The 18,544-nt window shown below is 40.6% G+C and overlaps 2 protein-coding genes across 4 annotated transcripts; one reads left to right on the forward strand and one right to left on the reverse strand.

Moving 5' to 3' along the window:
* Positions 1-4,574: 4,574 nt before the first annotated feature.
* On the forward strand, positions 4,575-7,914 carry LOC137613271 (radial spoke head protein 9 homolog). 3 transcript variants are annotated; one of them, XM_068342338.1, is made up of 5 exons: positions 4,575-4,908; positions 4,983-5,127; positions 5,589-5,718; positions 5,921-6,067; positions 7,746-7,914. In XM_068342338.1, the coding sequence occupies exons 1-5, from the start codon at positions 4,682-4,684 to the stop codon at positions 7,904-7,906; spliced, it is 810 nt and encodes a 269-aa protein (XP_068198439.1). In that variant the 5' UTR covers positions 4,575-4,681; the 3' UTR covers positions 7,907-7,914. The 3 variants fall into 3 exon arrangements, with proteins under 3 accessions (XP_068198439.1, XP_068198440.1, XP_068198441.1); XM_068342339.1 differs by having other exon boundaries at positions 4,983-5,103; XM_068342340.1 differs by having other exon boundaries at positions 5,921-6,109; positions 7,746-7,851.
* On the reverse strand, positions 7,895-11,075 carry mrps18a (mitochondrial ribosomal protein S18A). The gene is made up of 6 exons (XM_068342341.1): positions 10,891-11,075; positions 10,327-10,358; positions 9,802-9,906; positions 9,571-9,694; positions 8,955-9,030; positions 7,895-8,836 (listed from the first exon to the last, which is right to left on the reverse strand). The coding sequence occupies exons 1-6, from the start codon at positions 11,036-11,038 to the stop codon at positions 8,692-8,694; spliced, it is 630 nt and encodes a 209-aa protein (XP_068198442.1). The 5' UTR covers positions 11,039-11,075; the 3' UTR covers positions 7,895-8,691.
* Positions 11,076-18,544: the final 7,469 nt, after the last annotated feature.

Raw genomic sequence — 18,544 nt, forward strand, 5'->3', positions numbered from 1 at the left:
AGAAATAATTAGTAACAAAGTCCGTAATTATTATCAGCAAATATGGAAAACTGTAGGAATGTGTAAACTATGGGTTTCGACTGCGGTTGTGGTAAAGTGCTCAACAAATAAAGATTGGACTGGATTTTCAGTGCCACTCATTCAAGGGACCAAAAGCTGCACAGATCGCATGGTTAAAAGCCAAGACAGAGCTTGTCTTGGCTTTGAATAGCTCCACAGTCATTTACTGAATAAAACGTGAACGTCTGGAGGCTCAACATGACCACAACGGGAGAATTCCCTCAAACCAGCCTTCGTTATAATGTTGTTCGTTAGAGTGTGTGTGTGTGTGTGTGTGTGTGTGTGTGTGTGTGTGTGTGTGTGTGTGTGTGTGTGTGTGTGTGTGTGTGTGTGTGTGTGTGTGTGTGTGTATTACGATAAACAGGAATCAAGTCCAATTATGTGTAAACTTATGGGAAAATTAATATTACATTGGTAGAGCATTTTTCAAGTGACTTCATACTCTCATGCCATTTCAAATCGTCTCCAAAGTGTAATATTCATTCGGAAAAGTATTGCCCCACTTACAGTAACAAAGACAATGAAGCAGGGATGCTGTAGCATGTGGCAACCTTGTGATTCCACAGCGACTACGACACCGTGTCCTCCCCTTCATTCTGATCCACTCAGGACAGAAACAAAACCTGTCCTTCCTGGTTCCACAATCTTCAAATATGGTCAATTTTGGCACCAAATAATGAAATTGAAAAAGGCCAGAATGAAGGATTCACTCATGCAAAATATCACAAACCAGGGGTTTATGGATGATTCGTAGTGCCTTTATGGTACAGGTCACAGTAAAATGTAAGACATATTTTTATTCCTCAATTTTTCTTCATACAAAACAAACATGCTAAGTTTTAAGTTTGTTGAAACCAGTGGCTGACTTAGAATCAGAACCCCTGGACCTGGGCTCAAGTGGAGTCTCTGGGTGCAGGTTGTCTCACGAATATGAGGATGAGACTTTGTCGGACGAACTAGTGATGATTTAGTTGGTAACGTAATGCTAGTTTACTTTACATGCCCTGTTCTGGATCACAGTGTTTATCCTGTGCTAATCCAGAACCTCTGTGATTTTTAGATGTGCAGCCCCCTGAACTCGATGATCTCAAGACATTCTTAGTATTGTTGTTGTATGTTCTTTTGTATAATACAGACACTGTTATTTAGTCACTTCACTCCCTCTCCCTTAGTGTTCACTTAATTTTGCAGTCCTGGACCACTGAACTTAAGAAAGAGCCTCTGTGTTTGTGTGTGTGTGTGTGTGTGTGTGTGTGTGTGTGTGTGTGTGTGTGTGTGTGTGTGTGTGTGTGTGTGTGTGTGTGTGTGTGTGTGTGTGTGTGTGTGTGTGTGTGTGTGTGTGTGTGTGTGTGTGTGTGTGTGTGTGTGTGTGTGTGTGTGTGTGTGTGTGTGTGTGTGTGTGTGTGTATTAAACCCTTTTGGCTTCAAAAGGTTTTTGGGGTCAATTTTCTTACATGTCACCACCAAGATCGATGGATGTGACCTCTGCCTGCTCCAATTTGTATATCAACATGACACTGGCCAATCACAGCCTCGCGTGGGATGATGCCAGCCAATGAGAATGTCTGGCAGCATCGTGCTCTGTGGCACTCCCATCTTTTGTCCGTCAGGATTAGTGCCGTGGCAACGCCGGTCGCCTGGGAGGTGAGTTTCCCAGAGCAGCGGGACCAGGACAGAAACAGTCCGCTTCATTCCAAGTATTACTTCCTGCCTGGCCAATTGGGAACCAGAAGTGGAGTGGTGTGTCTGTGTGTGTCACTTCCAACTCCTAAACTTCCACCTCAAGTGCCAACTCTAATGAGGTGGCATCCTGAGCCACAGGCTTAAAGTGTGTTTGTCTGAGTGAGTGGGTGGGTGGGTTGGTGAGGGGCTGTCCTTATGTGCTCTCTTCTGTGTGGGGTACTCTGTTGAAAAGTCACCCCACTCTCTCTCCCTTTTCTGTTGGTGGGCTACATTTGCAAGAAGGGCAGAAGGCCAGACAGCTGAGATCACCACTGCTGAAGAAGCATGTGACTCTCGACCGAGGCTCTTTTGTTTGGACATTTACAACCAACATAGAGAGTCCTAGAAATGGAGCGTGTCGTAGCATGGGAATAAATGGAGGTTAGGAATTTTTCAAACCTGATTCCCTGTGTTCTGATCTCTGTTTTTGAAAGAAACTGTCTTCAGTGTGTTTCATTGCTTCAAATATTCATTGTCACAATCCTCATTTTTGATACTTTTAATAGTCTTCTTTTAATCCGCAATGCAGTTTCTGTGCCCGTATATGCTTTTTTTTATTTTTAAATTTTGCATAGCAGCCCTCTGCATTAACGATGAGAACTATTTTATGAGGGGGCTAGTAATGGCAGAAAAAATGTCTATTGCTGGAAGTGGTGAGGACAGCAAATAACAAAATAAGATAAGGGCAATAAAATAATCATCTCACAGGAACAACTGGATGGTTCTGTTCTCTGTAGTGTTTATTGTTATGCTTTTGATCATATAACTTCGATCCTCCAAAGTTTAATCCTGACAAACCCAAGAGTCATAGAAATGATTGTATTTAAGAGGTGTTTAGGTCAAGAAATATGACATGAGTTAGTACAGTGGAAGCCCTGACTATAATATAGGGTGACCAGTCATAGGATTATAAAACACATGAGGCCAGCACTGGCAGATTGTCCAAAATTATTTGCTGGACAGCATCCACTTATGTTGTCTACATACAGTATATCTTAAGTTGGCGTCACTTTGCTTGTCTTGTTTAAGACTACTGGACCTGAGCCAGGATAAACCACAACTGGTGTTACTTGAGTAGCAGTGATTTCAGCACTACTTGTCTTCCTGTATATAAAGTAAGCTGCTGAATATATTAAGTTTGGGAATTCACATAATCTCTGGGAACCACTGGGAAAAATAGTATGATTTATAAATAGGAGGACAACTAGGATTGATTAAACACTTGCAGGTTCGCAGAGCTAAAAGTGGATTCACCTTTGGAATCCATTTTTTGGAACAGGTGGAGGATGAAAACTTTTGGCTGGATCAGATGTGAACGCGGAAGGTGAATGAAAAGCGTTTGCAACAACGTAAGAAAGATAAATGAGGGAAATGTTGGGAACTTGTGAGAATAGATTCAAGCAAAGTGTTTCTCCTTATCGGTTTTTTAAATTTTGAATCCCTGTCATGTTAAAAATCGGTCATGTATCTGACTGTCTTTGCCAGACATGAATTCAAAAATCATATCATTAAGTGTTCATAAACAGATATTCCACACCATTAAAAAAATTCTTATAAAAATAAAACAGCTATCATTACACAATAAAAAAAATTCTTTCTTTTCTATTGTCCAAGTTTTCTTCAAATTTGTAGCTATGTCACCCCTTTAACCTCAACCTCTGAACAGATACTCACACAGATATGCGTTTTGCCCACTCTCTCATTTTCCAGCTCCAAATCCCATTCATGAAATTGCAGTAAGCCTGAAGGAAGCTCATGTGACATGCACTGTAAATTCAAGTCACGAGCCATTAAACGGCCCTGAACTATGGCCATGGGGAGATAACTTTACCTGTCTAATATCCCATTTTTAGGTTCACAGGTAGCTTATTTGTTTTTTTTTAATCATCTCAGCCACGTTGCCTCATATTTCCACTCCCTATCACTCAGGGAGATGCGAGTAATGACTATGTGTGCTTAACAGATACACCCAAAGATGATTTGCTAGAAACATTCACCCTTACTCCCATGTGCCCTGAGGGATTTAAACGTGCATCCTGTCAGCTGTGCAACAGGCTTAACAGATCATGTCCTCCAGATACTTTGGACAAACTGCCAGAGAAAAACCCACCAGACTTTCTGGCTGTAAGGAGGAGAAGCGTCTTGCGATCATTTCAAAAACTACATCAAAATCATGTACAGGACATGTAATGACAGTTCATGACAGTTCATGACAGTACATGTGTGTGTTTTCCCTCTGTCTCTAGAGATTTCCAGTACGTTTCAATCTCAAGTTTGATTTCATCAAACGCTGACAGGCATCCTCCCTCCGTTTAGCTGATGTGAAATGTGTGTGTGTGTGTGTGTGTGTGTGTGTGTGTGTGTGTGTGTGTGTGTGTGTGTGTGTGTGTGTGTGTGTGTGTGTGTGTGTGTGTTCAGCTTAAGTTTAGGTTTAAAACTTAACAACAGTGTTGGATGAACAAAAAGCTGTGTTTTCTGTCCTGGTGACAAATTAAAGTCAATATTTATGTTCTCTGAAAGCATCTTAGAGCCACACTGTTGCGGCCCCGCAGTGCTGCGTAAATGATGGGGCGTGACGTCAGACACCACCCGGTCTGGTTTGTGTTAACATCATGTTCAACCACACCCAGCGTGAGACATCTAATTAAATTTAATTGTCCAAGAAAACGAATGCGCATTTGTATTAAATTATAGACTTTAAAATGATTGTGTAGCCTATTGTATTGTGAAATGATTAAGGAAGAAAGAAATACTGCGTTGCTATGACAACCAACACAGCAAGGTTTGTTGTCGTGGGCGCGTGGACGGACTCCCTAGGTTAGCTGTTGTTAGCTAGCGGATAGTTTTTACAGCACATAACGATAAAATACGTCTATGTTATAGTATCATCACACAAACGATGGACTCAGACACGTTATACTTTGCTTTGGAGCTCATTGCCGGTAGCGGACAAACTTTAAACGTAGAACAAAGAACCGCTTTACAGACGTCTCTACTTCTCTTGAGGAAAGACTACAAGTTCCAGCGGGTTTTGTTTTGGGGCAAAATATTCGGATTGAAACAGGACTATTTTATCACCCAGGGGAGAGGGGAAGATGAGATGGAAGATATAAAATATTTCTACAGGTAAAATAGCACCGATCACTATTGCAAGCTCTTCCGATCGTGTTTCCTATGACCACTTGCTGTGTTCTCTCCAGCTTCAACTGCATCGACTGGTTCCTGTTGCCCATGGTCACAGACACCATGGTTCAGGAGGTGTCCACAGCTGCTAAGGGCCGCTTCATGGGAGACCCCTCTCATGTCTATCAGCATGTTGAGGTCAGTCAGGATGGGAAGGAGGTGGTGAGTCTGATCAGGGTCCTGTCGTTGTGAAAATACAGAGCTAGCAGATGAGAATCGATGCCGAGAGCTGAATCTTGTTTTAATTATCGGGGGCGTTGCTAGACATCAAGTTCCAAAGGGGCTGTTAGAACTTATTACATCAATTCCAAGTCTTGAATGCCTGCTGAGGCTTTGCGGCGTGTTTTAAACTGCTGCTCCCATTCAGCAGGGCTGCTGCACATGGCCATGGCCCCAGCACTTTCTCAGCGTTTTGAAAGATAGGGTTCCCTTGAGCAATAAGGCATCATTTTAATTCAACCACATACTGAATCCAAATAAAGAAATGTGACAACACCTTCATGAAAAGGAGCAAAAATAAAAGCACAGCAGATGTGCTGTATTTAGGCCGACATACATCTCTTGCCTTTTATCTCTCATACCAACTCTATCTCCTCCTCTCGATGGTTTGTTCTTCTTTTCAGACCAAAGTCAGTGAGGAGAGTAGGTTGGCAGTGGCAGTTCTTCAGATTGATGAGGAAGCCTCTGTGGTACCACGTGGAGCCTTTGTGAAGAATCCACATGGCCTCGTCCAGGTCAACCGCAGCTTTGGTGGTAAATATATACTCCGCCAGATTCAATAGTAACATTTGCTAATTGGTTTTCAGTGACAGAGATGCATAATGTAGCTTTCTGGTTAGTTTGTATTTGTGAAACATACATGCATACACCACTTTATTGTGATATTGCTTCTATATTTGCATCATATGTGCTGCAAAGCAGTTTAAATCACAAGCACACGTGTATTATTCATCAGGTTTGTCCTACTCAGAAGCAAGCAAAGTTGACAACTTCCTTCACTTCAGCAAACCAAAAAATCTGAAGAAGAAGTCCATCCTGGAAATGGCTGATCTGAACCCAACCACCGACTTCCTGGATGTACTGAGCGATGACATTCCCAACGGTGAAGCCACAGAATCCTGCCTTTCCTATGTGTGAACACACAGTAAGCCCACAAAGGCCTACAAGGTTTTCTCAGCAAGCTTTATTAACTCAACCCAGTGTATCCAGATCTGGACCCAGTAAAACAACTATTTCCACTTTTCATAACCGCTCTTAAGGCCCTTACAATATTAGTTATACAACGTGAGTGGTTTTGTATTTATTGTTCCAGATATAATACATTGCTGCTTGATGCAGCAATGTATTATGATTCAACTAATGCAAAAGTAGAAAGGGCTTCCTTCCAAAACTTGGGAATCATTGCAAAACTAAAATGATTCAACCTACCTGTGACACAGACCATGCTCTGAGAATTTTCTCAGAATTTCCATTCAGCTTTGGAAATCATTGCAATGTGGCATTCAGCAGTCTCAGGAGGATCAACAATATCAGGAGCCTTTGATTTCCCCCCATGTTTTAGACCACATTCTTCCTTGGGAATTTGAACAACTCACTGTCAAGTGGGTCAAACTAAAATCAGAATGGGATTACACAAATGATTTCATGAGGTGGGTTTGCACTGATTCTTTTCATGTCACCTGCAGTGTATGATTGTGTGGACTAGTTAGAATTAATATTTACAGCCTTTTAAAAATCTAATGGGAAGCCGAGACATTTAAGCTCCTGCAATGCTACACATCTTATGAAAACTTAAAGACTGTAAAGTTAGATGTGTTAAAATCAGACGTTTTGAACTTGGTTGCTGGCCTGGATGTACACATCCTGTAGGGACTGTAGGTTGAGGATTTGGAAGAACAAGAGCGTATGGAGGAGAACGTCGAGCATTCATACACAAACATTGAGCAGATGTCTGCTTTAAGAGAGCTTCCACATGTGAATGTTTGTGTGTCCCGAGCTGATGCTGATGTCGGCAGTGTCATCACAGCAGCAGACATTACACAGCTGTCTCAGTGACACATTCACTGCAGCCATCCTTCTCTTAACACCAGATTGAATGCCGTTGTTGAAAAGGAGATTTTTCTTTTTCCTAATGGGACCCTGGGGAAAATGTTAAATGATGCATTTCCAACATAGGACACGTTCTTTCCTCTGAGACCCAAAGTTGGGCTACTTCTCTTTTCCACATTGGTCGGAAAACTCGGTAACGGTCCTGAAAACCATTTCCTACTGATTTATAGCTTCCAGTTTCTCTTCCTGTAACAGTAGTCATAACCTGATCACCACATGTTTCTTATCAACATACTGAAACATTTGGAAATTTACATTTGAATAATCCTGACAAATAATTTTTTGGAATTTCCCAGTTTGGGATACAGTATATGTATCTATCTATCTATCTATCTATCTATCTATCTATCTAATCTCCCTTCTGAGTAAAGAAGGGGCAGTTATGTTTATTTAGCAGGAGATCCAGTCCCTGTTTTCACTTCTCTAAGTGCTCGCGGGTTGTTAGGCTTTATAATCCTGCCTGTCAAACATGTTTAAACTATAGAATTTGATTAAATAATTGCAGTTGTATACATGTCATTTGCATTAGTACAAATAAACCCCCTATACATCAGCTCCTGACTTGTTGGTGAATCGTATCAATGTTGCAGCAGCATAGTCAGAGAACATGATGTACAGTATAAGCCTCTTGTACCAAATGCTTACAAAATGTCTTTCATGTTTGAATTTAGGATGTTGGAGTCTTCAGTTTGAATGCGCCAGCAGAGTGTGCATTCTCCGCAGCTTGTTGTGGCTTGGCCTGACCTTCTACCATGTGCCAATGACGCCACAGCACGGATACATCTATATCGGTCATGGAGCCAAGAATCTGGACCTTCCATTCATGCTATAAAGGAGAAATCAACTTTATTTATGCCCCATAGGGGAAATTATTTATCTACTCGAGTGTTAATTTGTTAGTCACACAAGTACAGGCCCGTGAGACAGACAGGGACACACACACACACACACACGCAACTTATAAAGGGGAAATGGCACTTCTCCATTGCCAGTTCACACTCAGAAATTTCTGGTCCACATGGGCCTTGAACCTGCTACCCTCTGGTACCCAGCCCAAGACCTAGTGGACTGAGCTACTCTCGAGACATTTTTCACCTAGTTCAAGCTCTGAATTCTTCAACGCTGAAAATGTTATAAATGTAACATCTTGTAAAGACTGTTTGTCCGAAGATAAATAATAAACTGAAGTACAGTCATGCTCTTTTTGTTCCATTTAGTTCCAATGCACAAAAGCTATGTCTATACAGTAAACACACGTTAAGAGCATTTTATTTGCACATCTGTACTTCATGGCGTATACAGAGCCAACATACCACCTACTTTGAAATTGTGATACTTACACAGCTGATGCTCACATTAAGCAGTCAGAGGGTTCACTTCAGGGTTTTTTTTGAGAACCCAGAGAGAGAATGGATAGCTCTGGGTGGGACTAAGCATGAATCACCTCATTGCGACGCAGCTTCATAAACAAATAGCAGAATAAATTTAGAAGGATGGAGCTTTTAGAACATTTCCCAGGGCAGTATGACAAAAGCCTATCCACTTGGAAATGCTCCCTTGGTATTAAAAATGGCCCACCCACTCATCTAGTTGCTGTACTGATGCTCCAGGCTTTCTTCAATGTTTTAAATGCAGGGGCTTGATGCTGTAACGCACATTGTTCTTGAGTATTGGGTCGCCCACTGGCATGCGCCTCTTGCACCACTTCAGTCCAGTTTTATATATGGGCTTGACAGTGCCAACGGACCAGCGGGTCAGGTATCTGCACAATAAACAAAAAATGTGGATGATGAAATTGTTGCAAGTTTCAGTTGCGCAGTGAATGATTTTAACAACTGATACCTGTGACAAATACAGGTAGACACACAAGAACACCTCACCTGTTAAGTTGTTGTTGTTTATGTTTCTTTGGGACATGACCCTCTGGGAGTTTGGGTCTGTGGTCCGGCAGCAGACCTTGAACATAGAAATTCAAGTCATGTTTACGTAAAATGTAATAGTCCATTAGTCATAAAACAGTTAAACAGAGCAGGAAATATATGATTGATTGTACAAATGCAACAGATTAAGAGCACACTGCGTTACTACAAAAAAGCAGTTGATGCTCATCCTCACTTTAATAAGTTAAACATTTGGGTAGTATTGCATTTTTATGTTTTATCTATCGCAGAATATTTGGGTGTTGATTTGTCCCCTGACTACAATAAATAAATTCAGTCCTGATTATAACTTAAGGCTTTATACTTTGGTCTGCAATTATCATGTGCTTCAGAGATTTTATTCTTCGATCAATTTTAGATTCAGCATTAGATTCCATATTTATGCCTTTCATTATTTGTTTACACCTTTTTTGCTTATCTATGAAAAATGAACTGTATTTATTTGTGGAAATCAATGATGTGTCAAAAAGATAAAGAAAGTGCAACTTGAGCTCGGAGTGGACCAAGCTTTAAAAATAAAGATGAGACATGCAGCAGCGGCAGCAACAACACTGACCAGCTCTCTGGGCCATCTTCACACAGACAGCAATCTTATGATGTTCCTCTGTACAGAGGTTGGTGATTCTCTTGGGCAACATGCCTCCATCTGCCCTGATGAACTGTCTCAGCAACAAGACATCCTGAAAGGGTTTTATTGAAAAAAAAAAAAGAGACAAACACATTAAAACTGCTGATAGACTTTAAATAGTTGCTGCCATGCTCATTATATGTCTGTGAATACACTTACCGTGTAGTTATATTTGTGCTGCAGGTTCCATCTGTAGATCGGACATCGGGCTGAGGGGTTTGGAGGCTGAGGTGCTGCTGGGGTGTCCACTATGTGTCCCTCGATCTGATTCATATGAGGACAGTTAAAAAAAACTAAAGAAAATCAAAATGGAAAGTTAACCAGCACCTACTGCATACACATACTTTTTATGATGAATGATAATTTTTTATTGCCTTTCCTATTTTAAGAATCCACAAATTCAAAAATTGTATGTCATACAGAGAAAAATCAAAATTTAATTATGTATGTCAGACGAAGAGTAAGAACAGTTCTAAATCAATGCAACATCTGTTGATATTTGTCATTATCACAGGAAAAAAAACCCAAACAGTGTTTGTCTTATTACTAAACACAGAGACATTGGCTGTGTATTAAATATATAATACTGTACTGCAAAAGACTATAGACCTTATTACGAAAAAAAAATCATATTATACATTACAGATGAGAGACTGTATGTACAATACGATCAACTTCACAAACCTTAGTTGTTTGACCCTCCTGTATCTCCACCACTGGAAAACAGACATTGCATAATATATTATTACAAAAATGATTACTGTAATGATGCTCTCAGTTTGTACCAATGTAAAATCATTGTGCCAGGGAATCATTATCTCAAGTTAGTCAAGCACAAATAAGTAGCTTACCATGTCGAGCTACATTTAACATAGATGCTATTTACACGAATGTTGACTAAATGATGCAGATCAGCTGCACTTATCAGTATTACGATTATATTTCTGGTTATTGTTACATACATATATACTTATGGTATAGAATTAAAAGTCACATTAAATAAGGGAGCACATATGTCAAAAAGTAGACAGCCTCATCGATGGACGAATGGCTTCTGACATAAATATGTGCTCCGTTTTTTATACCCAGATTTGTTGATGTATTAGTGAAACAGTTTTTCGTTAGATGTGCATTTGGAATAATTAAAGAAATACGTTGAAATAAGTGAATTGACATGAGACCAGCTAATACAAGCTAGCTATGTCGCTATTAACGTCATAAATCTACCGGTTTGCGTCTTTTTCTCACCTTGGCGAATTCCTCGGCTCTGAGTGATTACAGTTTGTAGCTTGGGAACATTAAAAAGTGGTTGAACCTTCACTTTTGGGCCTGTGGCTCCTACGTTTAAGCCTCCAAACATGTTCCGCAGAGACCTTACGATGCAGCGAGCCGCCATGTTTATTTCTTGACCTTCCCGTTTGTCGCTTCCTCTCTTGTAATCTCGCGAGAATAAAAACAGCTCCTCTACCGGCAGAGACCTGTCATTACATCCAGAGCAGAGAGGAGCTCCAAAGGGGAAATCTGAACAGAAAGTAGGTTGTTAAGTAAATAAATCAGCCTAAAGAGCCGTCCTGTTCTTGTATGACGTTTGTTTGTATTTAACAAATAAAAATGGTTGTATATCCAAGAGGAAATTCCTTTTTAAGTTCAAATCAAGGTCACACTTTATGATCCCTTATCAAAACGTTTGCATCAAAAGACAAACACGATATGAGCCAAGATCCTAATCCAATTAAATATAATTACCAACTAAACAAATTGTAGCACAGAACCTAATAGAATAAAACACAAAAGGAGAAAACAATGAAGACATACCATGTTAAAAGTATCCAACACTAGAGAGAACGCCCAGGATTAGGTCACTGTTACATCTACATCACACACACTTTTTGAAACTCCGAGAGAATTTAGTGCAAGACAAGAATGTGTTTTCCCCTAAGATGTAAATCTGATTGTATGAACTCTATACATAAACATATTCCTATGTCTTGGATCTTGGCAACACTTAAATCCTTGTTTCCTTTGTTTATATGCATAGAATGCTTGACAATAAGTCGCTGATGATACCTCTATTTATAACATCCTCATCAGATAAAAGTATGAGAGACAACTGCAAGAGCAGTGTAGGAACTTGACAAAAGTTTGTTGTAAAATATGGAAGATACAGGTAGACCCACTATGCCCACATAAAGCGACACAAAGGAGATAAATACTGTAGTTTGATGATGGATAGCGTTTTCACTATTCAATTGTCCTTTTTTTCATGTTTGTTTTTTTGATGGATTTATCAACTGTTTGTATAAAAGAAAGCATCAAGACATGTCACCAAAAACGAAAACAAAAGATAAATCATTTCATGGTATGATGAAAGACATGTATAGGTCTTCAGAGTACTACATTATGAAACTAAAGAGAAATATAACGAATTGCAGTCTCCCGTTACAGGATATCACACACCTTACGGCTTACTGTATTTTGTCCTTTGGCCTAAAACTCAGTTGTCCCTTACTCAATGATGGAAATTTTACTATGAAACATTTACGTGACAATGAGCTGCACTGTGAATACAGCAAATTCTTGATTGATGCATGATTAACAAATAACAAACTGATGACAGAATACAGACCTGGTTATGAGGGCCTTGTGGATGTACAGTAAATGTACCCTGAAGTTGACAGCCACTGGTAGAGCCAATGAGAAAAGGTTCAATTTTGTTTGTATTCTGCATGAGGATACACATAGGCTCACAGATGTTATACTACTCTTTAACGCAAACAATACTCCACTGGTTTACTAGAAGCAGATTCAGCAGTGCTGTATGCCACCCCTCTTTACGTTGAGGAACATGGGATTTGTATTCAAACTAAATTTATAAATTTATATTGACCGTGCACCTGTGATTGCTTGTCTTTCATGTGGCCCCGTGTTTAGCTGGCGACAAGCCTGGACTGTACCTCACATCTCACCTGTGAGGGGGAAAAGAAGACAAGACGATTACAGTTGTGTTTGTGTTGCTGTTTGTAAATGGTGGCTATTGATTTGCTCTGTGCTCCGCGGTGCTCCGGCATTGCGCCCGCAGCGTCCTCTGCCTCTTGCCCCCAGTTGGCTGGGATAGGCTCCAGCACCCCGGTACCTGGGAATGCGGATGAAATGAGTTTAGAAAGGGAGTGAGTGAGTGAGTGAGTGAGTGACTGAGTGAGTGAGTGAGTGAGTGAGCGAGCGAGCGAGCGAGCGAGGGAACGAACGAGCGAACGAACAAATGAATGAGTTGTTCATTTTGAATGTTTTATGTGAACTCTTGGTACATGCTCAGCATTCTCAATCTGCAGTGCATGCAGTCTTACAAAGGTACTTTCAGGTTGGAACACCAAAAGAGAGCTGAGTGTAACTGACCCCAGACCCATCGACCTCCATCATCCTGCGGTTGTATCTGCGTAACCCTGCTGACAATTAAATGGAAATGAGTTACAAAGAATGAATTTACAATTGCTGACCAAATCTAGCCTCAAACATTTTCTCACATCTATCTATGCTCCCTGTTGATAGGTGACATTGTGTCAGAACACTAACCATTGTGTCTCTTTGACATTAGGCAATTGGTGAACGCATCTTAACAAATGTAAGTAGGACACTTTAGAGGCATGTTTGCCAACCTGACTATTTGGTTCTGTGGCCAAATCTGAACAATTTTTCAAATGCCATCTTAACTGTGAAACTCACAAATGAAATGCAAATGCACTTCTTTGTACATCTCGTCAACAGAGCAGAGAGTAGATAGAGATTACTGTCACCCTGCCACCACAAAGGAAGCATTGTAAATGTGATCAGGTCTCTTCTTCAAGGACACTTAAGTAGTCACATTCCTTGAGGGAAGCCCAAAAAATGGCATTTAAAGTGTCTGGCCACCTCCTCACAGGCTTTGATATTCAAATGAAACATGGCCTTGTACAAACATGGCCTCAGTTGAAGAAGAGGGGGGTGAGTAAATCAGATGGGATTTCCCTCAGATGAAAAGAGCTTGTCTGACATTTTCACAGCAAGCACTGAGGGACATTGAAGTAATGTTGGTTCGATGTCATGGTGGGAAGTTATTGCTGTGTGGAAAAGGTTAGTGTTTTCACCCCGGCTTCCCTGGATAAACTGCTAAAACACAGCATGGGATGAGCAGAAAAGATGAGACCAGAGTAAAGACGAGTGGGCATGGTCACATCACACAAAAACAAATCCAACCCACCCGGCTGCATTCCCCTTTTACTGTCACATGGGTCAGTTTGTTTTACCTTTAATGTTTTGGTGAAGACTGGAGAGCCCCTGGTGATTTCCTTCTGCTGAAGAGACTAAACATAAAAAATGTGGAAGGGGTCAAAGCCGCACCTCTGTGGGATCTGAGATGCTGAATTTGTGGTGGTACCTTTAATCAAAACCACTGAATTACACAATCTGACTGCGGAAGATTTCTCTTAAGAAGAATGTAAAGTTTTTTGACAGAATCTCATTCCCATGCAGATGGAATGTGTGGATTTGCTGCCATCCAAATTGATGGGCACAGTCTGGTATGCAATTAAGGCATAGCTGTCACTAAGAGGCTTTCCTGGGTGATTAACTTGTAAGGCCTGTTGAATCCAAGGAAGTCAACTGAACACAATTAGCCTATATCAGGGGGTTTGGTTAAAGGCCCTCACTGTTCCTTAAAATGAGGTGAGAAGGGAGAAGCTTGCATAGAGACAACTGGGAAGTGAGATGCAGGTTTCATAAGAGTGGAGCTCAAGTTTGATAGAGACATCCACTGTGTTTGTTCCTCTGTTCTCAGGTGTTGCTTTGTCATTGACACTAATCACCGTCAATCCAAGTATCAAATATCCCTTCCCCCAACTTTTCTGATTCTCAACCCTCTCACTCACCACCCTTCCCACACTCAATTGGCTCTAACTTCTTCAACAAATCGCCGCTCTCTGAAGAGGCTCTTAACCCGTTTCTCCTCCATTTGGCTCCCTGACAGTGTTGGCGTCTATCCTCCACTCTCACATAATTGCACGTATACTCAGTACCCCCATAAATGCACGTACACAACAACAAATGCATGCTGCCTTGCATCTGTATTTCTTAAATGCTCAATGAATGTAAAACAGACTTCCCTCAGGATTGCAGCCATTTTTATGCAGGTTGTAATGTCTGCGATGCGGTAGTTCCCTAGCTCCTGAGTGGCCTTCTCAAAATGTTGGGAAACATTTTTCATTCTCTTTCTTCTTGCTGAGATGCATCTTTTGTTCTTCCTTGGAACTGGTGCTGCACCTCCTGAGGTTCCGTTGTATTTGGTTGAGTTGTGTTTTTCTGACCTTTTAAAGGGTCAGCTTCAGTGGCCAGGAATGAAATGAGTCAATTTATGTAGAAGAGGGAAAGTCAGAGTGGAATTAGGAAATGACCAGCAACTTCAAGTTTAATAGGGAATTCTTTTAACTCCATCTGTTTTCAATAAAGGAATCGTGTTTCACCTGTAAGAACAATAACACAAAGCTGTAACCACTGATTCATGTAGGGTCTGAAAGATATTTAATGTGATACACGGATATAGCATGCTGTGCTGATTTGTGCACCACGGCCCAGATCAGTTTCCCACCATGTCTGCCTCTTAACTTCCTCCTTGTGCATGTTGTCATGATGCCTGCAGCGGCTTTCTTACATAAACCAGATGGTTTCCAGTCAACTACAGTTCCTTTGACTCAAACACTGACTTACAATATCCATGCATGAATTTTACTGTTCGGGTTGAATCTATTAAATTTAAACATGCATTCACTGAATTTTCGGCCACTTGGGGGCAGAGCAACAGGAAGTAAACACAAGTTGGCAGAAAAGTTGAGTATTTAAATTTTAAGTAGGAGGAAAAATCAGTGTTATAAAAAGTTGATACTGTACTCATGCCTCTAGCATGCTTCTCATTTCTAATCCAGCTAGAGTTCCTATGAAATGCCAGAACTAGTTGCTAACTGAAAACCTATGCAACCAGCACTTGATTGGAAAGATTAAATAGCTAAAAATAGAGTTTTCTTAAAAAAGGTATCTGCTATGAATCACATTGATACCAGTCAGTTAGCTAAAATGAGACAATGAGCTGAAAAAATCAAAAGCACTGTAGAGTTGAAGAAAGTAGCACAGGCTTTGTGTTCTTCATGATGATGACAGTTTTGATATTGATTGAATTAGCTTCAAGGTTGTTTTATTTTCTTCACTTGAGTCAGAAACGTTAGCTCTGATGTAACAAGAAACCATTTTTATTGATAACATTGTCAACCTGGTTTCCAGTCAAGTATTTGTGAGTAAACAAATGCATTCTTGGCTTGCTATGACCCTGCTTCCAAAGAAGGACTACTGTACTTCGCACTTTGCGCTGTTTTTGTCTATTGGCATCCATTGAGTTCCCAGTGAATGATATGACGATGTAACCACTACACGTTTCACCACTGCCATTCTTATCTCGATTCAATATTGTTTGCCTCATTCTCTACATTATTAATTCAGATTCTATTGTGAAATCTCTCCATTCACTTTAATGTTTCCTTGCTTGTCTACATCATCTTACTGTGGATTGTGATGTAATAACTACTGTGCATACTGTAAATCCTGGTACTTCAATTCATTCTTATACTAAAACGGTTGCTATACAGTTACATAGTTATACACAAAGTTGCCACAAGTTTGAGGAACCCTTCATCTTAATATATATTCTCCCACAGAAAAGAGAAAGTCTGGCTGATTCACACCCCACTTTTTTTATGTGAACGACACCTGGCTTGTAAAGATGCTTGGTGTTACATGAGGTCACCACTATTTTCTTCACTCTCATTAGTCTGTCTCATTTTCTTTGACACCTACAGCAACGTGAACTAAATGTACTTGAAGGGAATGCACACAAAATGAACTCGATTGTGGACAGGTGTAGCCCAGCAGGGGGCAGTGGTGATTGTCAGGTGTAGCTCCTCTGGAGTCTTGCTGCCTTCCACCTTTACTGGACATGGTGGTCAGCAGCCTTTTCAGTCAGTGAGGATTAAATAATAAAACACGTTAAGGTCCATGTTATCAAGAAACCGAGGCACAATTTCAACAATTTATAGGTTTAGTTATTACATCCAACCGGGCAGATGAGGTAGTAGTCATATATACGCCATAAAACCTTTAATAAACCAATCCTATTTCATAAATATAAAAGGAACAGTATCAAAGTTAAATGTATTTTGTCAATGTAAAAGTGGAACATAAACTGTTTATCACATTCAATAGCTTTTCTTCCACAGCATTGTGTTCTCAGACCTAAGAAACCCCCTAATGCACCACGGAGACATGTTTTGTGGGCCCCCTGTTGGAAAACATGATCTTTGTCTCTTGTTCTCTTCCTTTTCCAGTTGGGGGTCTTTTATGGAAACAACTTGAGAGTGCCTTATTTTTACTACCCTTTTTGTTGTATTTTAACACCATGTCCAATACATCTTATTTCCTGAATGGGAATTGAAAAACCTCACTTTGTGTGTGTGTGTGTGTGTGTGTGTGTGCGTGTGTGTGTGTGTGTGTGTGTGTGTGTGTGTGTGTGTGTGTGTCCGGTCTGCCATGCTATGGTGAGACGGAGTAGTACAGTGAACGTCAATCAGTCAAGAGTTTCTCCAGTCTTTATGCATCAGGCTTAATTAGGAGACATTTTCTCAACACAAAGAGACATGATGCAACAAAAGACGGGACGCTGAAAAGAAGCAAATCTGAAGTCCTTCTATCTGCCATTCATTTGTATGTACAAGGACTGGGCAGTCAAACAAACCCTCCAGTAAAATTCCAAACAGGAAAAAGAGTCAAAAAGGAAGAGCAACCTTTTCCAAAGCACTGCTTTGTGTAACAGAGGTGCACTCACATGCTTTATGCTTTTCATTGTATGAACTGACGAAGAATTACATGTTTATTTAAAACTTGGTGGTATCAGAAAATTTCCATTATAAATCGTAGTGACTTTCAGGTGATTCACTGAGACATGACTGCACACTGAAATTTTCAACTTGTGAAAGTCTGACTCATGGAATTTGGGAGAAAATCCCATTTTAGTTATTATGAACTTTGCCGAATGGACAGATTTTTTACATGAGCAAAGTCAAGGTACTAAGGCAAAGTTAGCCCATTGACTCCTGTTGCCATCGGTTACATGACCTTCACTTAACAATAACAAGTGGAAATTTAATTAACGTGACCTGTCCAGGTGTCCGCACACACACGCACACGCACACGCACGCACTCACACGCACACGCACACACACACACACACACACACACACACACACACACACACACGCACGCACGCACACACACAGACACACACACACACACACACACACACACACACACACACACACACACACACACACACACACACACACACACACACACACACACACACACACACATATGTGAACCTGTACAGGTACTGTGTGTTCACTTTTTGCTGGGTCTAGTGATAACGTCCATTATGACATGCATCTGTGACATGTTGAAAACATGGTGTAACAGCAGGACAATTAAAAAGCATAATTAAGTCTGCAAACTGACTCAGTATCTGGTTAAAGTTCACTAGCATTACCTGTTGTGTCCCACTGACCACACCACATCAAATACAGATGTAGCAGGCAACCACTTCGTTTGCTGAATTGTGCAAGTGTGTGTTTTGTTACTTATGAATTTTGTTGTCGTAAGAGGTGGATTGTGTTATATATTTGTTCAACAGTTACACAGTCCAACATTAATGGCTAACAAATTGCCTCCTGTGATTAAACAATACTATATTGAAACAATAGCTTCAGACTAATTTCAAAAGTTTGCATGTGTGTGCACACGTGCACACATGTGTGTGTGTGCATGCGTGTGTTAG

The sequence above is a fragment of the Antennarius striatus genome, chromosome 19 (assembly GCF_040054535.1).
Source record: "Antennarius striatus isolate MH-2024 chromosome 19, ASM4005453v1, whole genome shotgun sequence".
Taxonomy (NCBI): Eukaryota; Metazoa; Chordata; class Actinopteri; order Lophiiformes; family Antennariidae; genus Antennarius; species Antennarius striatus.